General features: G+C 50.7%; 2 protein-coding genes across 2 annotated transcripts; one reads left to right on the top strand and one right to left on the bottom strand.

The window, feature by feature from the left end:
* Positions 1-495: 495 nt before the first annotated feature.
* Positions 496-9184, bottom strand: LOC124987103 (aflatoxin B1 aldehyde reductase member 4-like). The gene is made up of 7 exons (XM_047556073.1): positions 8909-9184; positions 5984-6171; positions 5710-5814; positions 4941-5037; positions 4638-4737; positions 1986-2115; positions 496-894 (listed from the first exon to the last, which is right to left on the bottom strand). The coding sequence occupies exons 1-7, from the start codon at positions 9120-9122 to the stop codon at positions 733-735; spliced, it is 996 nt and encodes a 331-aa protein (XP_047412029.1). The 5' UTR covers positions 9123-9184; the 3' UTR covers positions 496-732.
* Positions 3245-3574, top strand: LOC124987122 (40S ribosomal protein S27-like). The gene has a single exon (XM_047556114.1). The coding sequence runs from the start codon at positions 3268-3270 to the stop codon at positions 3520-3522; it is 255 nt and encodes an 84-aa protein (XP_047412070.1). The 5' UTR covers positions 3245-3267; the 3' UTR covers positions 3523-3574.
* Positions 9185-15067: the final 5883 nt, after the last annotated feature.

Here is a 15067-nt window from a genome sequence, read left to right as displayed (position 1 = left end):
GGGAACCCTGGTTTGTAGCCAGTGGGTCAGAAGCACAGGTAAAGCAATGTGGAGTTGATGTCATCTAAAGCACTGGGGGACAGTCTTGGGGACTGAACCCCCACCTGTGGGATCTGATACTCTCCCCAAGAAGGTGGTTTGAGAACCAGACTGGATTAGAGGACACCCCACTGGTGTCCACTGCTGCCAAGCCGACTGTTCACTGGCTGGTGGGAGGAACGTCCATGTCTGGTGTAAAAGCCATGTTGATAGGTGTGACAGTGGAGGGAGGCCTGGCGATTTTTCTAACACAGCTTCATGCACGGCCCTCTCATCGGGCGCAGAAGGGTGAGGTCGCCTCTAGCCCAGCTGTTGGGAGGGCAAGCTAGATAGAGGAGGTGAGGGCTGCGTACGCCCTCAGACCAGCCCTCAGACCAGCCATGCTCCTCCCTTGTGACCAAGCCTCCGGAACAACAGGAAGCAGCCTCGGACAGCAGAGGAAGCAGATGCACCAGGTTCACCTCACGCCTGGGCTCCAGCCAGGCCAGTGCCAGCTTTATTCAGGAGATGCTGGGGCCGAGCTCAGGGGGCCCTCACTGGGAAGGCACCTGGGAATATTGCAAGAAAACAGGAAAAAAAATGACTCACGAACTGTGGTGAGGAGGGAGAGAGGGCTGAATGGACTGGAGCTAAAACCGGCCAGGTAGCAGGGCCAGAGGACAGGCGGTGCTCCACACCAGGTCAGGGTCAGGCCTAGCGGAAGTAGTTGGGACACTCGTGAGCAACCAGGTGCCAGGCTTGATCGAAGGCGTCCACAACAGCCGGCTCCAGGGGCCCCTCCTCAGTGGCGGCCAGGTTCTGCTCCAGCTGCTCCAGGCTGGACATGCCCAGGATGACTGCGTCTCCCTGGGCGCCCTGTGAGGGGAGAAGCCCAGACCAACGTGCTTCCGCTGCCCCGTGGCTCCAGTCACACGCCCTCCCTGCCCCTCCCTGCCCCTCCCTGCCACGATCTGGGACCTGTTATTTATTTAAGTCTTATATGGTTCCAGCAAGAATTCCTGTTGCCTCCAAATAGCCATGGCTGTGTGGCTGAGAGCGAGGGGAGCCTCAGCGGCCGGGGAACCTGGGCTGGCTGACCTGGCTTCCAACTGCCTTTACTTCGGAGGGTGGTTGTAGGAATTACAGATCGCATGAGGTACTCCGCTCCAGGTCTGGTACCTACCAGAGGCTGGCTAAAGGGGAGCCAGTACCATAGAATGCCCACACCGGAGGAACCAGTCAGGAAGACAGGGCAGCAGGGAGAGAGAAAGCCCCCCACCCCACCAGTGTGTAGAGTTGGGTTCTGTCTCCAGGATGGGCAGGCAGGGAGGCAGGATTACTGATATGGTGGCCTGTAATCCCAGCACTGGGGAGGCCAAGGCAGGGAGATCCCAGCCTTAGCAACTTAACAAGACTCTATCTAAAAAGGAAAACTAATAAGGGTGGGGACGGACTGGGGTAGTGGTTCAGTGGTAGAGCGCTTGCCTGGCATGTGTGAGGCGCTGGGTTCGATCCTCAGCTCCACATACAAACAGATGAATAAAATAAAGGTCCATCAACAACTTGTGAAAAAGAATTTTTTTTTAAAGGGCTGGGGATATAGCTCTGTGGTAGTGAACCCTGGGTTCAATCCCCGGTACCATGAAGAAACCACAAAACTATTAAAAATGCAGATTTCAGAGTCAAACTCATACTTATTCCCTACCACATGTAGCTGTGGGAACTTAGCCAAATGAAGTAGCATCTCTGAGCCAATACTGTAAGCTGGCACTTAAGTAACTTCTCTAAGAACAATAGGATTGCCACCCAAAGAACAGGGCCACAGAGGCATTTCAGAGGAAGAAAAAAGAGTAATTGCAGAAATAGCCAAATAATTGTGTAGCCCTCCCCTCTTCTTTACCTCAACGCCCCCCCCCAACACACACCAATATAAAAGCAGAAGCTGTGCCCCAGGGACAGCTGGTTACCTGCAGCTGCGAGTGGTGGTACATCCACCGCAGGGCGGCCGAGGTCATGCTGGGGGCGCTGGTGCCATAGGTGGCCTGCAGGGCCTTCTCCACCAGGGCAACGGCCTTGAAGTGGTCCTTCTTCCAGAAGCTGAGCGGGTGGGGAGGGTGGCTCAGGTGTCAGTACCTTGGGATCATTCCAGGGTGACCCAGTCCCTACACGCTGAGAGGCCAGCATCCTCAAGTGGAGGTGTCAAACTCTGAGCTTCAGAATGCATGCAGATTTCTGGGTTCCCGATTTTCAGTCCGTAGTGAGGGGAGGGGATGCAGTGGGCAAGAATCCTAGCATTTAACCTGCCCGGCAGGTGTTAATAGCACAGCTCCCCAAATCAGAGGCTCAAGTGCTTACAGCACCCACCTGTGTACCCTGGGTCACAGGAAGGACCCATGACGGGTCCTGGGCCCAGGTCCAGCTTCTGTGGCCTTGGCTAAGCCACCTCACTTATCTGCTCAGTGAGGAAAGGAAACATTCCCTGCCAGCCCCATACAGTGACTACAAGAGGTGACAAACTGGTCATGCCTTGGTGACTGTAGAGGGTGCACCAGAGAAGGCCATCAGGCCCTGATTCTCCAGAGCTGAGGCCTGGTCCCTGGCAGCATACAAAAGGCAACTTTTGAGAAGCATAGATCAGGGCTGTGGCTCCTAAACCCAGCCAGCAGGACCAGAAACCCAGAGCAGGGGGAGGAGGTGCAGATAAGCATTTAAATCAGCAAAGGACTCAAAGTGAGCACAAATATGCTCGGCCACTGTGTCCTTTGCCATTTCAACAAAACTAGCATGGTGTCTCCTGCACAAAGCTTGACTTGCTGGGCCTTCCCGCCCTGCCCTGCGGGTGTGGGACAAAAGCAAACAGCTAGCATTTACTTTGTTCTCTGAGTTCACACTTTGTTGCCATTCTTTAATTCATTAACTTGAGATGTCCTCTTGGACTGCTGAGAACTATTTCTTGATTTACAGAAGTCAAGCCCCCAAGGTTCATTTCTGTGCAGTCTGGCCTGTTTTCCCGTTTTGGTGGTGAGTCGGATAAAGGGCAGGGGGCTGGGCTGTGGCTCAGCAGGAGAGGGCGTGCCCGGCACGTGAGAGGCACTGGGTTCGACCCTCAGCACCACATAAAATAAATAAATAAAATTAAGGTCCGTCAACAACTTAAAAAAAATAAATAAAGTTTAAATTTAAATTTAAATTTAAATTTAAAAAAAAGCAGGGCAGGCTTTCTGGCGGTGACGACCTCCCCATGAGAACATGCCTCTCACAAAAGATCTCCTTCATCCCTCTCCAGAAGAGGAGAAAAGGAAACACAAGAAGAAGCGCCTGGTGCTGAGCCCCAATTCCTATTTCGTGGATGTGAAATGCCCAGGATGCTATGAAATCACGACAGTTTTTAGCCATGCACAAACAGTAGTTTTGTGTGTTGGCTGTTCAACTGTCCTCTGCCAGCCTACGGGAGGAAAAGCAAGACTTACAGAAGGATGTTCCTTCAGGAGGAAGCAGCACTAAAAGCAGCCTGAATCAAGATGAGTGGGAAAACATCCCAATAAACACATCTTGGTTTAAAAAAAAAAAAGAAGGGCATAGATGGTCAGGGCAAGATGGCGAGTGAGGAGGTCAACAAAGCAGCAAGGAGGGTCTTGTGATGAGGGCGGCTTCCTGCTTGACGGAGTGCTGGTGGACACAAGCTGGGGACCCAATCAGACACTTTCATATCAAACTCCTAAGCAGGGGAATCCAAAAGAAAAACTAAAACAGGCGGCAGCAATCAATAATAGTGAGGAGCAGGTGGACGGGGAGGAGACGGGGAAGGAGAAAATTCCAGAGACCATAAAGAGGACAAGACAAAACTCCCCCACGGGCCTCCCTGCTCTCTGGAGAAGTCTATCTCTGTCACTTTTACAATAAACCTACTTCTTTGCTTGCTATAAATGTCCTATTCTTCAATTCTTCGCTGAACGGAGACAAGGACCTCAGAAACTCTAGATGGTAACAGTGGCACAGGCCGGTAGTATAATCCCAGTGAGTCAGAAGGCTGAGGCAGGAGGATTGAGACCAGCCTCAGCAATTTAACCACACTCTCAGCAACTTAGTGAGACCTTGTGGGTGGAGTTCAGTGGTAGAGCACGCTGGCTTTAATCCCCTGGGATTCATAAATTCATAAATGAATGAAATATTTTTCAAAAAGAAAAGGAAGGGAAAAAGTGGCTGACCCCAACAGCTGTCCAACCAACTGACTTGAGACTCTGATCACAGCGTTGCTGCCCAGAGTGACAAGACTTGCCCTCACTGTGCCCCAGGTGACAGGGCCAGCGCCAAGTCCCAAGTTCCCCCAAGTCCGTCCACGGTTGTTCCCTGCCATGGACACTGGAGGAGCTATCCACACAATGGTGCAGAGGGGAAGAAAGCCAGGGATCCACACCCCAGCCCCGCCTCCCAGCCCAGCATCCCTCCCCAGAGAGCCCACGTGGAGATGGTGCTCAGTGAAGCCCCTGGGAGCCCAGAGACCTAGGTCGAGCAGCAGGGCAAGGGGCTGCCCAGGAAGGTGGGTTCAGGGATTCCCTGCCTCAAACTAAGGGAACCCAGCACCCCCACCCCCGTCCTAACAGCCCCACCCAGCTCACCGATTCCGGTAGGTCTCAGCCCACTGAGTCCCAAAGAAGCGGCCCAGCGGCTGTTTCCCGTCCTTGTCCTCGTACTTGTACTTGCCGGTCAGCAGGCCCCCTGCAGGAGGCACGCGTCACACCCAGCCACGCCCTCCCAGAGCTAAAGCGGGAGGGACCCAGGAGGGAGGACCCAGCCCAGCCTCTGTCACAGCCCCCTCTACTTCCCAGGGCCTGGGCTGGGAATCCACCTGGGCAGGAATGGGCAGAGACAGGGCCAGGAATGCCCACCCTCCCCACAGGGCCCTGGCCCCAAGCCCGTACCAGCCAAAGGGTTGTAGGCATAGAATCTCAATCCAAAGTGCCTGAGGCAGGGGAAGAGCTCGGTCTCCACCTGCCGGGTGGTGGCGTTGTACATGCCCTGCAGGGAGAGGGGCCAACGGGAGAGGGTGTGTCAAGGGAAGGAGCCCGGATGTAACCCTCAAAACCCACAGCTCAGGCTTAATGACCCTGCCAGTCAGGGCTGTACTGAGAAGCAGGAGTGGAGGGGGCTTGTTCCCAGGGAAATTAGTCCTGCCGATGTCTATGGACAAATCATCATCTGGATGCTGGACTCAGAACCACAAGGTAAAAGGACAAGGTCCCCGCCCTCCAAGACTTTAGAGTAGGGTCTGGAGTGTAAACAGATGTAACCGAGTAAGGAGGCCTCTTACTACACTAGTAAGTTCTGTGACACTCGCTGGGCAAACAGTGGTGTACAAACACTTGGTGACTGAGGAGGAGGAGGAGGAGGAAAGCTGAGCCTGAGACAGCAGGCTCCTGGGGACCGTGAGGAAGGGCTCCCAGAGGAACAGCCACCTGACACCTGAGCACCTCTCCCAGGCAGCAGGGCGTGGAAGGGAGAGAGCCAGGTGCACCCGGAAGCAGGAAGCAAGCATGTGCCCAGTGGCCAGGCTGGGGAGCTCGGCCTGAGGGCACCTGGAGCCACCCACGGCTTTGAGAGGGGTGTGGCTGATAGGCAGAGGGCACAGGGGTCAGTCCAAAGGGCGAGGAAAAGCTGGGGGCAGCAGACCCGCACCCCAGCAGGCCTCACCTGGTACACGGTCGGCAGGATCCAGCCGTTGCTCCTGCACAGGGTACAGATCTCAGCCACCTCCCAGGCGGCATAGTTGGAGAGGCCCAGCTCCACGAACTTGCCCTGTGGGGTGAGAACACAGTCAGAGGCACGGGATGGAGGCCGGCAAGGGGGCACGGGATGGGGGTGTGGCCCCAGCTCTGCGCTGGACGCACCGGATGCCCCATTCCTCTGGTAGCGCCAAGAGGAGAGGGGCAGAGGTCACCTCCCAGAGTTCTAGAGCCACCCTCACCTCCTGGTGCAGCTGGTGGCAGGCACGCAGCGTCTCCTCCACGGGGGTGCCGTGGTCCGGCACGTGCAGGTAGAAGAGGTCCACTCGGGGACATTGCAGCCGCTTCAGTGATGTCTCCAGCTGGGACCGGAGACCGTCAGGCTTCAGTGTCATCTCACCCCATGAAACGGCCTTGGTGGCAATTTTCGCTTTTTGGGGAAAGAAATGGAAGCTCAAGCCAGATCACCAAACATCAGTGTAATGATTAAGAGACAGATCTGGCTTCATTTCCCAGCTTTGCCATTATTAGCTTTGTGGCCTTGACTAAGTTGCTTAACCTCTCTGAGTCTCAATCCTCTCTCAACTGTAAAATGGGAGCGAAAAAGATGGTGTCTTGTGAGGACGTCCTGACCACTGATCAGCCTTGGTTGAAAGGGTCTGAGCTGCTGATGGCCTCACTCTGGTGATCATATATAGGGCACAGGGGCTGGCCCAGGAAGGGGCTCCCTGCCCCACGGACTCAGTCTGAGGGGCCACTCAGGAGTAAGGAAGACAGGAACACACGTGCTAGAGCAGAGCAGAGGCGTGCAGCGCCTGGTCACTCGGGAAGGCTCTCCTCAGAACCCCAATCTGAATATCCAAGGGTAAGTCAGAGCCACCAGTTCAGGAAACATGGGAGGTTCACTCCAGAGCACGGGACACAGCAAGAGTCCAGCGCAACGCCTCTGGGGGCCGTGCTTGCTAGTCTCGGAGCACCAGTCTCGGGTCGCAGACATGCAGCAACAGAAGGGGCCACAGACCAGACGCCAACCAGTCCTGACAGCATCCAGTAGAATCTGGACGTTAGGGGGCTGAGGGTGCCTCTGAACGCCTTTGAGTGGGGAGCTGCACGGTCAGTGTTGTAGTTTTGAAAGATGGACCTGAATGCAGTGTGGAGGAAACACGGGTGTGGAAACGGAGCGGAGTGGGAAGGCACCACGGGAACTCAGGAAAGAGACACCGGGAGGCTTCAGCCTGGGTCCCGGGAACCCAGGCCCGCTGCAGGCCATCCCAGTGGGTTCACACTGTTCTCCCCGCCCCTGCAAGAGGCCGAGTTAGCTGGACAGATGGGTGAGAGGAGAGTCCTCTTCGAACTTGCCATGTTTGGAAAGTCACAGGGGCAGAACAGAGGGCAGTCACCGGTGTCCTTGGGACCTGGTGAGAACAAGCTCGAGGAAGCATGCATCTGGAACGTTTCCACCCCAACCCTCCCTCTCTGCCCCCTTCTTCTTGTGAACTTAACTTTAGATCTGAGGTCTGTGGACTTGGGCCCAGCCAGCCCTGGCGTCTGGGATGAAAGGGAAGGAGGTGTTGTGAAAGAAAAGGAAAACAAATCAGAAAGAAGAGATCAGAGTTCTCACTGAGAGGCAGCCAGGGGCTTCAGAAAGAGGCGGCACTGAAGTAGACACATGTCCTTTTGTTCCAGATCTACCAAGTTGTGAGGCCAAGAGCAAGACTCCACCCGAGGGGGACAGGAAAAAGCCAGAGTGGAAGGAAGTGAAGGGCAATATTAAAAAGAGAGCAACTACAATATTTTACCTTGTAATATGGTGTGCATATACAAATATGGAACAAATTCAACCATTATGTATGATTATAATGTACCAATGTAAAAAATGGGGGCAGGGGGAGGAGAAGAAAGCACACAGCCTGGCGGGGTGGCACACACCTACAGTCCCAGCACTTGGGAAACCCAAGCAGGAGGATCGTGTGAGCCCAGGAGTTTGAGATCTTTTTGGGTATCATTTGGGTAAAACAGGAAGACCTCATCTCAAAACAAACACCAAGAAAAAGAAAGCAACAGCCAACATTTCCAAGCCTCACTGTGTGCCCGCAAGCACTTTAAATGGCATCAGACGTGCCCCCATACACACGTCTTCCCCTGAAATGTCATAGCTTCTTCCTCCGCCCCTCAGCACCACTAGATCTCATTGCCCACCGCCTGGAAGCCCCTTCCCCTCTTACTCCCTCCCTAGGAAACTTCTTTCCTTTCTCTAAGGTCACCATTCCCTGAGGGGCCTTTCTTTGATGGCTCTCTCCCGGGAAGTGCTCCCTCTGGGTTCCCCAGCCACCTCTAATCCCGAGCTTCGAGAATGAGCCAGTGTGGATTTCTCTCTTACAGATTCAAGAGATCAGTTGCACCAGTCCCTTAGGGAGCTACTATGGCTCCCAGGGCTGCCACCTGCTGAGGCAGGAGACACTGGCAACCCAACAGTCACCTGCAGCTAGCTACTAGGAGCTAGGTCGAGGACCTGGAGAAAGACTGACTTGAGCAAAGAAGGAAGTAGATTTGCCAGGTCCAAAGTGGAATCTGGGGCAGTGTTCCAGAACGCCAGGGAGAAGGACAGGATTTTTTCCCCCTTAGTACTAAGGATTGTACCCAGGGGCACTCTATCACTCAGTTATAAGTCCTTTTTAATTTTTGAGACAGGTTCCTGCTGAATTGCTGAGGCTGGCCTTGAACCTGCCATCTTCCTTCCTCTGCTGCCCGAGTAGTTGGGATAGCTGGGATTACAGGCGTACCCCCACCCGCAGAGGGCAAGGACAGGATTCTTGGAAAGCAGGCTCCTCAGGGAATATGGGGGGGACGAGAGAGGAGGGCTGCATAGTGCCGGATTCCAAAGTTCTCCGGGACTCCAGAAAAAACTAGTCCAGTGGCTCCAGGCTAGACCAAGGCTAGGGGCATCGCTCTGGGAGGGATCCTGGGCCACCTTCCCAGAAGGGAAAGAGGAAGAAAGGAAAAAGGGAAAAGCACCGTTCAGCTGTTAGAGGCTAGATATGCGCGTACTAAGGAGCCCGGGGTTCACGGAGCTGTGGGGCGGGCAGGGGAGGTCGGTGCCTGCAGGAGGAAACTGCTGGGGAGGGATCAACTATGCACGGTGCAGGGCCAGGTCGGGCAGCAGTTACCTCTGCAGTCGCTGCCGCCCAGCCCGAGCCCCAAGCCGCCTAGGACGCTCTCGGACTGGCCGTCAGCGTACACGAAGGCAGTGTCTATCTCCGTGTGCCCGCGCTCCAGGAAGGCTCGCACAGTCTCCGCGCTGGTGGACACGTCCATGCGGCGCCCCATCTCCATGGCGCCTAGCACCGTGGCGGGCCGGGCCTGTGACAGCGGTCGGGACATGACTGCGATAGCGGAGGGAAACCCAGACTGAAGGCAGCGGCCCGCGGCAGTCAACTACACTAGCTGCCCTGCGCGCCCCGATGCCGCTTTAAGGAGCCGGCAGGGTCACGCCCACTAGGGGCGGGGCCGGCGCGCGAGGGGCGGGGCCGGCGCGCGAGGGGCGGGGCCGGCGCGCGAGGGGCGGGGCCGGCGCGCGAGGGGCGGGTGCGCAGCTGCTGAACTAGTGGAGCTGGCACTGTCTTCATGCTGCATGGGGGTGAACCACTGAGTCACATCCCCAGCCCTTTTTACTTTTTTATTTTGAGACAGGGTCTCCCTAAGTTGCTCAGGCAGGACCTCAACTTGTGATCCTCCTGCCTTAGCCTCCTGAGCAGCTGGGATTACAGTCGTGGACCACCACACCTGGCAAGATATTCTTGATTCTTTGTATGACCAGTGATTTTTTTTTTTTTTTATTGAAACCTGGACATTTTGGCTATTAAGAGATTGTGTGTGTATATGAGGTTACTGAGGATTGATTCCACGGTGCTCTACCACAGAGCTACATCCCCAGCCCTTTTTATTTTATTCTGAACCGGTTTCACTAAACTGCTGAGGCAAGTCTCAAACTCAGTTCTTCTTCCTTGGCCTCCCTGGTAGTTGGAAATACAGGCTTGTGCCACTGTGCCCAGCTTGCTATGAGACTCTAGATTTTTTTTTTTTAAACCTTCTGTTTGCTTTACAGGAGTCCTAAAATGTCTTTTGGAAGCTGCCAAAATAGTCCCACATGAGATTATTTGAAGACCTGGATGTGGTAGTGTTGTGCACCTAGGGTCCCAGCTATTCAGAAGACTGAAGCAAAAGGATTGCTTGAGCCCAAGAGTTTTAGATTAGATTATCCTGAGCAACACCACAAAACCCCATCTCAAAAAAAAGATTACTTGAGAAGTATTGCTTGGATTTTGTACTCATTCAAGGTCCCCCATTTTGGGGGGAGTACAGGGAATTGAACCCAGGGGCACTCAACCACTGAGCCACATCCCCAACCCTTTCCTTTTTTATATTTTATTTAGAGACAAGGTCTCCCTGAGTTGTTTAGGTCCTTGCTAAGTTGCTGAGGCCGATTTTGAACTTGAGAATCCAGGGGCACTTTACCACTGAGCTACATCCTTTTGAGGGGAGAGGGTGGAGGGGATCTTGCTAAATTTCCCAAGCTGGCCTCAAAGTTGTGAGGCCTCAGCCTCCTGAGTCACCGGGATTACAGGCCAACGCCATGGCGCCCACGTTTAGTTCCATTTTTGTAATTAAATGCTTGGACATCTGTCCTCTACAGACATTTTTGTACTAATGTCTGTCTAACCTGTTAAGGAAATAAACCAGAAGAATATTGAAAATCCTGGAAAGAACGAGAACGTATATTGCATATCTTGCCAAGTGAAACATTGGGAGTGTTTTCCACCTTTTGCCTGATTAGATAATGAAAAGATATTTGAAGTCCAAGGTCACATGCCAACTGCCAGTAATGGCAATAATTTGGTCACTAATGTTCAGTGCTGATGGAGCAAAATTAGCACCTTTTACTCAAGCTTCGGTAGTGCAGAGTGATTTGCCAACCAATTCCATCTTTTTTCATCTACAGACAGTGCTATTAAGCTGAGAAATAGCATTGTGTTAGTCCTTGAATGGAGAGAGTATTTCCCCGCCTCTGCTGCGTGTGGTTCTGGTAATTCCTAGACTCATGCAGGCTTCGGGCATGTGCGGTCGCTCCTAAATGTGCTCCACCGAATGCATGCAAGCAACCCCGTGGGGATCATGAGCGCTTCTAACCAGCAGGTCCGAGCACTCACACCTTGCTCAAAAAGTTCTAAATAGACATCTTGACTATGCCATCCAGTAAGGGCAGGGCCACTGTACTCCACACAAAACACTCACATGCTCTCCTGTTATTTTATATAGGTCTTAGGTATACTTTATCCATGTTATTTAACTCTTAGAAACATCACTTCGCATGAAGACAATCTCTGGGGAGAACCTCACCAACAACAACCAAAGTTGCACGCACTCTCTTTCTCTCTCTCTCATTTTTTGCATTTCCTCCCTCAAGGGAGAGTGTATATCTATCTGCACCGAAGAAAAACTATTCTAACAGGATTAGACAAAGGCAGAGTCAAAGTCATTTTCAAAGAGCCAGATCCCTCGTTCATTGAATATTAAGCACTGGATTTCCATTTCTCAAGAAAGTTGATAATACACACATGGCTTATTCACAATGTCAGTATTTGTCTTCTGTCATGAAGAACAACGATGTCACTGGCTACATGAAAAGCAGAAGAGAGATAGGCACAGGGGCACATGCCTTTAATTCCAAACAGCTGGGAAGTTGAGGCAGGTGGATCCCAAGTTCAAGGCTAGCCTCAGCAGCTTACCAAGACTCTGCCTCAAAATAATAATTAAGGGGTTGGGGATTTAGCTTAGTGGCAGAGTGCTTGCCTAGCACCTGCAAGGCTCTGAGTTCAGTCCTTGTCCTGAAAAAAATTAAAAAATAAATAAATAAATAAATAAATAAATAAATAAATAGATAGATAAAAATAAATTAAAAGGGCAATGTGGTCTGGGTACAACCTCCGGTACAAACCAGGGCCTGGTGCATGGTAGGCAGGTACTCTACCACTGAGCTACACTCCCAGCCATGTAATTGATTTTTGAAGATTACATCTGAAGAAAGTTATTTAGCTTGTGCAATGAAGAAGGTTCATTTTCTTTTTTTCCTTTTTCTTCTTTTTTCTGCTACTGGGATTGGACCCAGGGGTTCTTGATCACTGAGCTAAACCCCCACTCTTTTTTATCTTTTTTTGAGACAGGGTCTTTCTAAATTGCCCAAGCTGGCCTTGAACTTGCCATCCTTCTGTCTCAGACTCTCAGGCTACTGGGTTAAAGAATAGCTTTTTTTTTTTTTTTATTATTTATAATTATAGATAGCATGCCTTTATTTTGTTTATTTTTATGTGGTGCTAAGGATCAAACCAAGTGCCCCACACATGCTAGGCAAATGCTCTGCCACTTAACCAAAGCCCCAGCCCCTAAAGTATAGCCTTTGAAGCTCATTTTTTCAAAGATGAGGTATTGACACTTCTGTGAATGCCATATTAAATTTAGTTACAACGTTCAACATTGAAGATAGAAATTCGGTTTTGCACAAATTCTGATGAGACACAGTGTCAAGATGAAAATAGCCTCATTAAAAATCTACAGAGCAGAAGTGTACATGCTCATAAGCACTTATGGTGCCTGACACTCTAACCTTCCAGTTGCTTCTGGAATGTATTCAGAACGCAAATTTGAGACACTGGAGAAGTGAACCCTCACCAATCATTAGCAACAAGTAGGCCAGAAATGAACACCAACAGGTAGGTCAGCCCAGAGGCTCTCTCTGCAGTCTTCAGGGTCAGTAGCTTCCCTTCTTGTTGATTCCTGCTATGATTCAATGTGAACTGTCCCCTTGGAAACTCACATTGAAATTGGATTGCCATTGTGGTGGTGCTGGAAGGTGGGACCTTCAGGAGAATTTAGGGTCACTAATGCTGACCTCACAGAACTGGGTCACTGCTCTTGGGAATTAGTGAATTCTCCCTCTGGCAGGCCTGGAGAGTGGTGGTACAGAGGGAGGCTGTCCCCTGTGTATTGCCCCTTCCCACACATGCCCACTCACCCTTTTACTTTCCCCAGCGAGTTGAAGCACCAGGAGGCCCTCACCAGGATCTGGGCAGATGCCGGTGCCATATTCTTGAACTTCTCAATCTCCAGAACTGTGGACCAAAAGGAAAACCTCTTTCCTGGTGCAAAGGCGCATGCCTGTAATCCCAGTGACTGGGGAGGCCCAGAAGGGAGGATTGCATTTTCAAGGTTAGCTTTTTAGCATTTGGCAAAGCCCTAAAAACTTAGTGAGACCCTGTCTCAATATAAAAATAAAAAGGGCTGAGTGTGGCTCAGGGGTAAAGTGTCCCTGGGTTCAATTCCTGGTTCCAAAAACACAAAACAAAGACCTCTTTACAAATCTCTGAGTCTCAAGTGCTCTATTACAGTTACAGAAAACGACCTAAGACAATTCCCATATGAAAACCTCTGCGGCTCCATTCTCCAGCCTTTCATATTCTTATGCCCAGTTTTCCTTATTTTGATTAAAAATGGTTGGCACGTTGCAGATCCAACACTGTTCCTTTGCCCTTTTTATTTATTTATTTTGCAACCCTAGGGATTGAACCCAGCTTTGTACACACTGGCTAAGCGCTCTACCACTGAGCCACACTCCCAGCCTTTTTTATTTTTGATGTAGAGACAGGGCCTTGCTAAGTTGCTGAGGTTGACTTTGATCTTGCAGTCCTCCTGAGCTGCTGGGATTACAGGCATGTGCCTCCGCGCCCAGCTCCGTGTTTAATTTTTTGAGCAACTGACTTTTCCAAATAGCTGCTTCCTTTACCTTGCCACCAGCTATGTGCGAAGTTTCCACTCTCTCCAACCTTGACCAACAATTGTTATTCTCTCCTTCCTTCTTTCCAACTGTAGGCATCCTAGAGAGTGTGAAGTGTTTGATTTGCTTTTCCTTGATGATAATGTTGGATAGTTTTTCATGTGCTCATTGGCCATTTGCATATCTTTTTTGGAGAATGGTTCATTTGGATTCTTTGCCCATTGTTTAATTGTGTTGTCTTTTATTAAGTTGTAAGAGTCCTTTATATATCCTGGCTACAAGTTCCTTAGAAGATGTTTTGAAAATACTTTCCTCCATTCTGCGGAGGTGTCTCAATGGTGTCTCTCGAAGCTTTTTCATATCGATGGTGTCCAGATTATCTGTTTTTCTTGTTGTATGTGCTTTTGGTGTCACATCTAACCAGGGTCATGAAGATTTACTCCTATATCCTCTTCCTAGGGTTTTATAGCTTTAGGGCTTACATTTAGGTGTTTTATCCACTTTGAGTTAAATCTTTGTATATGGTGTGAGGAAGGGAGCCAACTTCATTCTTTTACATGAGGACATCTAGTTGTCCCAGCACCATTTGTTGAAGGTGATTCTTTTACCCACTGAATTGACTTGGGCCTCTTTAAAACTAATTGTTACCTAAGGTACATGTAAGGGTTTATTTCTGACCTTCTGATTCTATGGTATTGATCTATGTGTATCCTGATGCTAATTCCACATTGTCTTTATTTTTATTTATTTTTTAAAATATTTTTTTAGTTGTTGATGGACCTTTATTTTTATTTATTTATATGCATTGCTGAGAATTGAACCCACACATGCCTCACACATGCTAGGCAAGTGCTCTACTGCTGGGCCATGACCCCAGACCCACATTGTCTTTAATACGGTAGTTCATAGTAACCTTTTCAGGAAATGTTTAATCCTCCAACTTTGTTCTTTTTCAAGACTGAATTTCCATGAATTTTAGGATCAGTTTACCAATTTCTGTTTATCAAAAAAAAAAAAAAAAATGCCAACTGCAATTCTCATAGGGAGTACATTGACCCTTTAGATCAATTGGGAAAGAATGTATTAACTCAAGTGGGGGCTGCTTGTTGTGCAATGACAATGGACACAACAGCCCACTGGGGAGATGAAGACAAAGGAGAGTGACTTCTTCCTGTAAACAGACTGAGCTGGTTGCAGTGGCACCACCCGTAATCCCAGCAACTCAGGAGGCTGAGTTAGGAGGATCTCAAGTCCCAGGCCAGCCTCCACAACTTACGTGAGACCATGTATCAAAATACATTTTAAAAAGCCGGGTGTGGTGGTGCACACCTGTAATCCCAGCAGCTTGGGAGGCTGAGGCAGGAGGATGGCAAATTCAAAGGCGACCTCAGCAACAGTGAGGCGCTAAGCAACTCAGTGAGATCCTGTCTCCAAAAAAAGGCTGGGAATGTGGCTCAGTGGTCGAGCACCCCTGGGATCAATTCTCAGTACTGCAAAA

This window comes from Sciurus carolinensis, chromosome 1, assembly GCF_902686445.1.
Source record: "Sciurus carolinensis chromosome 1, mSciCar1.2, whole genome shotgun sequence".
Lineage (NCBI taxonomy): Eukaryota > Metazoa > Chordata > Mammalia > Rodentia > Sciuridae > Sciurus > Sciurus carolinensis.
Note: the sequence above shows the minus strand (reverse complement) of the source record. Positions and strands in the feature narration are given on the sequence as shown.

What these genes read in the sequence shown, in the direction of transcription:
- LOC124987103 (XM_047556073.1), bottom strand. Translation starts at nt 9,122, where the DNA reads ATGTCCCGACCGCTGTCACAGGCCCGGCCCGCCACGGTGCTAGGCGCC. An exon ending in GCCACCAGCTGCACCAGGAG is followed by an intron (nt 5,815 to 5,983) that starts GTGAGGGTGGCT and finishes CTCACCCCACAG; the next exon opens with GGCAAGTTCGTGGAGCTGGG. An exon ending in TGCCTACAACCCTTTGGCTG is followed by an intron (nt 4,738 to 4,940) that starts GTACGGGCTTGG and finishes TGCCTCCTGCAG; the next exon opens with GGGGCCTGCTGACCGGCAAG.
- LOC124987122 (XM_047556114.1), top strand. Translation starts at nt 3,268, where the DNA reads ATGCCTCTCACAAAAGATCTCCTTCATCCCTCTCCAGAAGAGGAGAAA.